General features: G+C 40.4%; 1 protein-coding gene across 4 annotated transcripts; it reads left to right on the top strand.

The window, feature by feature from the left end:
* Positions 1-12: 12 nt before the first annotated feature.
* LOC105559356 lies at positions 13-8,962 on the top strand. 4 transcript variants are annotated; one of them, XM_012007576.1, is made up of 11 exons: positions 326-356; positions 592-635; positions 1,650-1,802; positions 2,193-2,381; positions 2,550-2,621; positions 2,701-2,766; positions 3,896-3,967; positions 4,067-4,120; positions 4,762-4,869; positions 4,943-5,035; positions 5,198-8,962. In XM_012007576.1, exons 3-11 carry the CDS (start codon positions 1,702-1,704, stop codon positions 7,296-7,298), a joined length of 2,856 nt encoding a protein of 951 aa, XP_011862966.1. In that variant the 5' UTR covers positions 326-356; positions 592-635; positions 1,650-1,701; the 3' UTR covers positions 7,299-8,962. The 4 variants fall into 4 exon arrangements, with proteins under 4 accessions (XP_011862965.1, XP_011862967.1, XP_011862968.1 ...); XM_012007575.1 differs by having other exon boundaries at positions 13-635; XM_012007577.1 differs by lacking the exon at positions 592-635 and having other exon boundaries at positions 13-356.
* Positions 8,963-9,586: the final 624 nt, after the last annotated feature.

The raw sequence follows: 9,586 nt of genomic DNA on the forward strand, positions 1-9,586 counted from the left end.
TGCATGTTACTAGACCGGTTGGGTTAACCGGAGCTTGGTGAAAGTTGCCCTGAAAGTTGCCCTCAGTCGATCAACCAATGACTAAATCCATTTACTAGTTATTTACTATTTGATACGCGTATCGAACGATCGGTGTGAACTAGACCTGTGATTGGCTCACAGCTCGCTCTCATTGGTTAGAAGACAATCGCCAATCGTCAATCCCCAATCCAATCCGTGTCAACAATTGCCAGTCTGATTCGACCTTACAGAGATATGAGGATTGACGTGCACCGAATTTTGTACACGAGGTGCGAAGGATTTCTCGCTTGTGAATGTATGTCCGCTCATATAACTTGCAATTTCTCTTGCCCAAGGTAATTGTCGGATTTCGAACGTGTCGTCACAATTGTGCTTATCCGCCGGTCTTTATCTTAGGCTAAACGTTCCTTTTAAAATTTGTTTTTGCATCTTTGAGCGATACTAAAAGATGTGGGCGAGCAATTGCTTACGAATGACGTGTGTACTCGCGGAAAATTGTGGTCGCAAATTGTTGCTCTTGTGAATTCAACACATGTAATCTTATTAACAATCCGTGTAACAATTTCGCAGACAGATTTTGCACGATGCGTGTGCATGAAAGCGGATGAGGAATGGTAAGCGAAGCTTTCCGCAGCTGAGAAATTATTGAGCGAAAGCTCATCGCTACAGTGACGATGATAAATAAACTCTAGTAACACAATATATTGACGCGATATTGGTAAATAATGTAAATCTGGTATTCCCAATATTGGTCCAATATTGTAAAATGGACGCCTTTACTTATTTAGCCAATATGTCCGTTCAACAATATTGATCTAATAATTATCAATTTTAGACCAATATTCTTATTAGATTGTTAAATATTGACCAATGCACTTTTAATATAAATCTAATGTATAATTTTTATTGTGCAAACTTACATTTATTCCATGGCCAATATTGGCTTTACGTTGGGCAATATTGGTCAATAAATTTTTAGTATAACCAACATTGGGCCAATGTTTAGCCAATGCACTGCTGTATGGGAAGGAAATGAATTAAAATGGGAAAATTCCCTAATATTGACCACTTAAGATAAGAAATATATTTTAAACAATTTGAGCTATTGTCACTTAAAAAATGCAATGTTGCAAATCCTTATTCAACATTACATGAGGAGCTCGTCTCTTGGGATTATATACTGCTTGTACATATTTTATAAAATTGTTATTACATAGAGTTGGCATTGTATGCATATGGTGCTGTGATTAGAAATTGGTATTCAGAATTTGCAAACTATCCATTTACATGTAACATAAATACAAAACTTTCTGGCGATGAAAACATAAATGTATTCTTATTTAAATCGCAGGATGAGAAATTGATATACAATATTTGCAATAATTATATAGAGGAAAGTCCCCTATTATGAGATAGCGGGGGGTTTCTGTGAAATTAATAGGCATCGTCGGTTGATTCCACCATGAATTTATTGCCCTTGGAGCAAAATCTGTTTGGTAGAAAATTCATTGTTGGATTATATAATTGTTACGAAAGAAGATTTGTCATTGAATTTGGATGGTGACAACCCGCTATCTCAATAGAAGACTTTCCTTTATTGTATAATACTATATCTATTCTTACTCTAGGTTTCCAGGTAGAAAGTGAACTGCGGCGCACTAAGTAGTACTGCCTTAAAGAATGGACGGGGCCGATACTCGTTGGTGCTCCGCGCCAGGCTGTATGCTGAATATAAAAATAATGAAACGACATTTCTTTCGATTTCCAAAAGATAGGAAGAGGTATTTGCCTCGTTGAAACTGATATTATAAATTTGAAGATCTCTATATATTTTGTGCTTAGTATAAATAAACCATGTAAAGTCTCTTATTATGAGATAGGCTCCTAATGTGAGCTAGCGGAGTTTCTGCTAAATTAATAGGCGTCGCCTGTTGGTTCCATCATGAATTTATTGCCCTTGGAGTGAGATCTGTTTAGTGGAAAATTCTCTGTTAAATCGTGTAATCGTTGCGAACAAAGATTTGCGATAGAATTTGGACGCTGAAAACTTGCTCTCTCGTATTAGAATCCTATCTCATAATAGAGGACTTTCCTCTACGTGTCCTCGAAATGAATTTATATTCTTTATTTTGCATGTAACACGTTATATTCCAAGATTTATATAATTTTAGATGGCTCGAATGGATTAAAGCATGTAATAGAATGGACTTGATGACAACAGGCCCGGAATATGCTAATCGTTATTATCGATTATGCCATTTACACTTTCGTGTAGAAATGCTACGGAATATTGAGGGGAGAATTTATCTCAGCAAAGAAGCTGTGCCGTCGATATTTTTGAAGCCGCTGCTGACAGGAAAGTAAGTCAAGATTTATAGATGTATTTCAGTTTCTCTTTATTGTTGTATATTATTACAATGTTAGAGCTTAGTTACAGAATTGGTTTCCGAACTAAATTTTCAGATTACAAAATCATATTTAATAAGAATTAAAAGTACAACTTTCTCTCTCTCTTTCTCTTTTTGCAGCAGTACATCTACGACCTTGTTTCAGCCAATTTCTTTCGTAACTATATTTTTGAAGCCAGAAAGCAGACATAAGTAAGCGCGCAAGGTTTACTCGAATATTCTCGACTGTTCACCCACAGTGCAGAATAGTCATTAAATAATTCTCTTTCAGAAACTCGTCCTCAGATTTATCACAGTCCGAAGTGTCGCAAACGCATCCCATGAAACCTGAGGAAAAGTGAGCTTCTACCGTAGTATAACTAGTAGAGGAAAGTCCTCTATCATGAAATAGGATCCTAATATGGGACAGCGGGGTTTCTTTTAAATTAACAGGCATCGTCGGTTGATTCCACCATGAATTTATTGCCCTTGGAGCAAAATCTGTTCAGTGGAAAATTCATTGTTAGATTATATAATCGTTGCGAAAAAAGATTTGTCATTGAATTTGGATGGTGACAATCTATTATCTCATATTAGAAACCCATCTCAATAGAGGATTTTCCTGTATGTTTACGCTCCGTCGGCCCTTTGATCTCTTCGGTCCCGATCATGTGGTATTTCACCACGGTCAGGATCCAGCGGCGTGTGTATGTGTGTGTGTACGTACTCGTAAAAGCACACATACAACTTTTCTCTCATTGATCTGGTCAGGTCTGGTCAGGAAGATGACGGCACAGAAAGGGATCGACGCAAAACCAAACAAATGACGAAGTGAACATACTCGTTATACTGTGGGTTCCCATTTCTTCTCGGTACTACTGACAGTACTTCCAATAATTTCGAGCATTCGCTTTCAAAGAAAAGGTGCAAATGGTTGCATTTAAAAAAGAATAACTGCTATGTTATTACGAAGGATACTGGGATTTCTTTTGGGTATGATTTTCTCAGAAGTTGAAGTAGTAGCGTCCACAGTACTGGCAGTAGTACTGACAATGAGAGGATATGGGAACACGCCCTGTGCTTCTATTTTGCTACAAGAATTGCCTGATATAATCTAGAATATGAACTATTTCAATAAATTTGCATATAATTGTATATAGAAGAAAGTCTCCTATTATGAAGCAGGCTCCTAACATGAGACAGCTGAGTTTCTGCTAAATTAATAGGCATCATCTGTTGGTTCTACCATGAATTTATTGCCCTTGGAGTGAGATCTGTTTAGTGGAAAAATCATTGATAGATTGTGTAATCGTCGCGAAAGAAGATTGCATTTGGATGTTGAAAACTTGCTACCTCATATTAGAAGCCTATCTAATAATAGGGGACTTTCCTATACATAATCTATAACAGACGTGATAAAATACTTTACTGTACAAGGTTGATTATTATTGTACTGATTATTAAAGAAATGTAATTTCTTAATATAGAGATACAGCTATAATTTCACCAGTGCAAGCACTTTTCCCGAAAGCATCCATGAAACTGGCATACGACGACAGGTAACGTTCGCGTTAATATCGATATATCTGACTAAGAAATCCGTAATTTTTATTCTCTGTGTTACAAGTGTCAAATAATATATTTAATTTTGATTGTAGGAACGTGTCATCAGCTCAGACAACATTGCTGGACGTAAAATCAAATGATAACAGGTGAATAATACAGGGTGTTCCGTAACTTTTTGACCGCCGTTCACGGGAAGATAGAGGGGACTAAGTCGAACGGAAAAGTCCTCTACCATTTTGCACTTGGAGGAATAGTTATCGAGATATTGATGGTCAAAAATCGCCGTATTAGCCCAACCTACTGGCAAATGTAAGCGCGCGGTGAGATCCGCCCGTCCATCGGCCGCCGCTCGAGGCGGTGCGCGGCGAGGAGTAGGGAGGCGCGCCTCTGTCTGTCCGCCGCTTACACGACCACTCGCAAAGAGGTCAACTTTTTTCATAAGTCTATTCCTCGCCGCGAGCTTACATTTGCCAGTAGGTCGCGCTAATACGGCGATCTTTGACCATCAATATCTCGATAACTATTCCTCCAAGTGCAAAATGGTAGAGGACTTTTCTGTTTGTCCTAGTCCCCTCTACCTTCCCGTGAACGGTGGTCAAAAAGTTGCGGAACACCCTGTATAGTAAATACAACTCGTTAATACAATTATTCGTCTAATTAGCTTATTTTATTTATTCTCGTTTTACGTTTTAATAGAATTGCGTGTAAATGAAGTTATTCTAAGCATCTATTCATGATATCTTAAGAGAGATAAGCGCATTAAAACATCAAAACCTTTATTTATTAGGAGTGCTTCTACGACGGAAATACAATTCGTTAAGGAAATGTATGTGGATACGAAAGCGGCATCGTCGACATCGTCGCAAATATTCTCGGTGGAAGGATGCAGCGATACGTAAGCTGCGATTTTAAAAGATCAATCTATATAGAGTCATTTACAATTGCTCAACAGAATTTTTTTTTAACAGAGATATCATAGATTTAACAACCATGGACTCTTTAGAACCAACAAAGTCGTCGAAAGCAGTATCGGTTTGTGCAACGCAACAAAATGGCGACAGGTGAATATCTAAGAATTAAATACCACCTACTGTAGCAGAGATGCTGCAAGTTTTACGAAAGTTTGCTTTGACGATTAACGTCAAATTATTACAACAAAATAAATAACGCCAATTTAACAATGAAATGAAGATAGTAAAGACGAACTTTGTTAAATATTACAGAGCACCAAAGAGAAGACGTTGGAATGTCTCGACACAGACGCCAGAAGCGTGGATATACATCGACTCCTTTCTTCGAGGGAAGAAACGGACGGAGACATCCGAGACTTGCGATCTGGTCGCAAAGCGGAGAAAAACGTTCGGCGCGGAAGACGAAGATTGTCGCGTGAACATAGATCAATTTAAAGCGGCGTGTACAGACTTGCTGCCGCACAGTTCCGCCCTCCTAGTCTCGGCGTGCATCAACGCTTGCGAGAAGCCTAAGGCTATGAAGAGTTTTGAAGACAGGCAATTCGCGCTCGAGCTATTTTTCATGGCGTCGGACGCGTACAGATTTTACCGGCCGTTCCTCTCGCTTCCCACTGTGCGCCAGCTGTGGAGACACATCCGCAACTGGGACATGCCGCCTGGCTTGAACGACAACGTGCTCAACGCGTTACGTTTGAAGATAAAGTCATTGTCGCCGGCCGAGAGACACTGCTCCCTGTGCGTGAACGAAATGCAACTGAGGCCACATCTCTTTTACAATCTGTCGCGCGACAGAATCGTCGGTTTTCACGACACCGGCACGGACAAGCGGCGCACGCTGTCGAGGAAGGTCCTGGTAATAGTGGCATGTAGTTTGGTTGGCGACTGGGAGCAGCCCGTCGCTTATTACTTCCACGGTACGTGTCGCGTCGACACCTTGAAGACTCTGATATTCCAAGCGATAACCAGGTTGAAGAGCATCGGCGCGAACGTGCACGCTTTGACTACCAACACGTCGCCGACGTTTCTGCGACTGTCGCAGCTACTGGGAATCACCGCGGAGCGTCCGTCGTTCCTGGTGAACGACGAGAGGGTGTTCTACATCTTCGATGTTACGCGGCTGATGAGAGTGACTAGAAACGTGTTCAGGAGTCACGAGCTCCGCTTTTGCGAGAAGCGGGCCTCCTGGACGGACATCGAGCTCTTTTTCAGACGCGACAGCCAGATGCGATTGCCGTTGGCCCCTAAATTATCCGTGAGCCATCTTGAGCCCGATAAATGTCAAAAGCTGGAGACCAAGTACGCCGTTCAAGTGTTCAGCGGCAGCATAGCTGCGGGTCTTAGCGCGCACATCGCATCTGGCGAGCTACCGCTGGAAACGATCGGAACGATGGAGTTTATACACAATTTCGATCGGCTGTTCGACGTCCTTAACTCCTCCGCGTCGGCCAAGTCGAGCGCCAAGGATTTCGGACAGGCTTTCACGGGTAGCGTGCACGAGATGAGCTTCTTGCAGCAGACCCTCGACTTTTTCAAGTCCCTCAAGATAGTAGACAGGAACGGCGCGTGCGTCAAGTCGATCAAGTGCTTCGATCGCTGGCAGATCACAATCAATGCGATTATTCAACTGTGGGATGTGTTGAAGGGGCACCAGCTTCCCTTTCTCTGCACGCGAAGGCTGAATCAAGAGAGCATCGAGCGCATTTTTCGTTCCATTAGACGGCAAAGCGGAGATCGCGCGAGACCCACGCCTATCCTGTTTACTCGCGCGTTCAAGAACCTCGTCAGCAAACACTTCCTTGAGCATTCGAGCGGGGGCGATTCCGCTGCGAACGGGCGAAAGATGCTCAAGCGGATAACATCGACGCCATCCCTATCGGTGGTCTCACCGACTGACGAGGTTCCACCTGACGTTCAAGCAGCTCTGGGCGTCGCGGCGACGAATTATCGCAACATTGATTTGCCCGAGAGATGCGCGTTCAAGCGCGTCTGCGAGTTTCTGCTCAACGAGTGTCTGCAGGCGCACGTTAATTGCGACGTGTGCGTCGCGTATGCCGCCAAGGAGGGCGGCTGCTCGTCCAGCAGAGACACCGCCAACTCTTTTAATCGCTACATTCGCGGCCTGGAAGATATGTTCATGCGCAACTTCGAGAAACTCTCCACCGAGGAAAAGCTCGGCGCGCAGATGCTGCAGCTCGCGCAGCAAGTCGAGTACAAGCCGCCCTGTCCGGATTTCCCGGTCGCTCTTCTGGTCAAACTGTTTTTACGTATGCGAATATATTTTACGTTGTTACGACATAACAAGATCTGCAAAGGCACGGAGCCACGCAGCTCTTTGAACGTGATGCAATTATAAGTTGCTCGTTTTTATTGCGTTATTTGCGTTTAGATTTTACTCTCTGTTGCGTGTTTTTAATTGCGATGCTTTTGACATTGCTTTATATTTTATTAGTTTAATTATTAATAATTGTCCTATTGCTGTGCTACGTTTAATCGAATATGTTTTATTCGCGTATTATTGATTACGTATTTTCGACAAGTTGAGATTTATTTACATATACCCGTTCAGTTCCGTCGGTATCAGTGATGATAAATATTGTTTTCTGAGATGAAACCTTTTTCTTCGCCAGTGAGTAATAATAAACAAATTTCCTTTCTTCGACTAACTGGCAACTTTTATTAGTAACAAGCACTACGTTCCGACTGTGATTCCAGTCCTTCTCAAGTGCATTAAATTAAGCGCGCTTGCAACATACAGAAGCTCTCACATTGTGCCAACAATGAGTCAATTTTCATAAATGTTCAGCGCCTCTGTTAAATTGGAGACATAAAAGTATTGTCATCTTATATGGAGAAACTAAATTCTTAACATCAAGAAACACGTCTGTAGCATGTAGCAGTCAACCTACAAATAAAATTGTAAGATACAATAAGGTTGTAAGCGCGCACTTAATTTAATGCACTTGAGAAGGACTGGAATCACAGTCGAAACGTAGTGCTAATAAAAGTTGCCAGTTGGTCGAAGAAAGGAAATTTGTTTATTATAAATATTGTTTTCTTGTCTTATAATGGACATGTTTGGACCGTTCAATCTTATTTGCTTTTTTCATATAAAGTTATAAGAATTGTTGCCAATTCGTCATCCGTAAATTTGAGCTACCTTGAAAATCATTGAATCCAAACGGATTCAATGGATAGGTGGGATTAACCGTCACTGATATATCACGAACATCACCGAGACGACACTCGTACGTCACGAATATGTGTAAATGGACCTTTACTTGAAGTACCTATAATTAGTACGAAATACAATTTTATAATTTGTTAATGTCGTTCGCTCTGCGTTTCTTTCTTTGCGAGTAAAGATTCTCCGATGTAAAGATTATATGCGTCTTTATTAAATATTGAGATTTTAATTTAAGTAGGATTAGCTTCTGGCTCAATCAAGGGTTTTCGATAAACCCTTCGCAATGTTTAGGGAACTGCATAAGTCATATGCTTTGCTACAAGGAAGAAAGTGATTTCGTACTTCTTCCGTTTTGTTTTCTTTTGTTACGAGGCCAATTATTCTTGTAACTGTTCCCTCGCTATCCTTCGCTACGAGAGCGAGAAAGCGGGGATGACGTGTAGCTCTGTGCTAACACGAGCGATTAGTAATAAGTGGTAGGGTCCTCGGTTCAATCTCGGCTCTCGTCCTGTATATTTTTCCGTTGAGGGAAATTTCAGAAAGTTCGGCGCTTGAAAGAGTTTAAGCGTCTAGTGTTGGAGTCAATATTTAATAAAAATTAAACACACGAATTTCAAGGAATTTTTAGAAATATCGCGCTGATATAATAGTTGAAAGGCGTTCCCATAAAGGGTAGCCCTGGTAGCACAGTGCATTGGCTAAACATTGGCCCAATGTTGGTTATACTAGAAATGCCATTGGCCGATGTTGTTCAGCGTAAAGCTAATATTGAACATGGAACAAATGTAAATATTACACGATAATAATTATATAATATTAGATTCATATTGGGAGTGCATTGGCCAATATTTAACAATGTAATAAGAATAAGAATTCTTATTACATTGTTAAATATTGGCCAATGCACTCCCAATATGAATCTGATCGGTATAACATTGTATCACTATTAGACCAAGAATTAGACCAAGAAACAATTAATAAAAATAAGAATTCTTATTACATTGTTTCTTGGTCTAATTCTTGGTCTAATAGTGATACAATGTTATACCGATATTGCTAAATAGACACATTGGCTAAACAAGAGAAGGCATCCATCTTACAATATTGGACCAATATTGGGAATACAAGATTTACATTATTTCCCAATATCGTGCCCATATATTGTGCTACTAGGGGGTAAAAAAAGAGTGAAAGAGAAGAAAATAAAACCGACTCGAAACAATTCTTTGAAAAAATCGATCTTAAATAATCTACTTCAATAAACTGAATTTTACAGAAGTGCGCCATTAATTGTTACGCAATTAAATTCAATTCGTTGCCTCGTATTCTTTGTCTATTTAATTCATCTGTCACTAATAAGAGAGTACAAAAACATTTCCTTTTCATAACAAAATTATACACGAATCCGTAACGTTTCAAATCTTCTTTTTCGGTCAGCTGATTGCGTTGGAATTGAC

Source organism: Vollenhovia emeryi, unplaced genomic scaffold (genome assembly GCF_000949405.1).
Source record: "Vollenhovia emeryi isolate VEMERY1.0 unplaced genomic scaffold, V.emery_V1.0 DF939279.1, whole genome shotgun sequence".
NCBI classification, from domain to species: Eukaryota; Metazoa; Arthropoda; class Insecta; order Hymenoptera; family Formicidae; genus Vollenhovia; species Vollenhovia emeryi.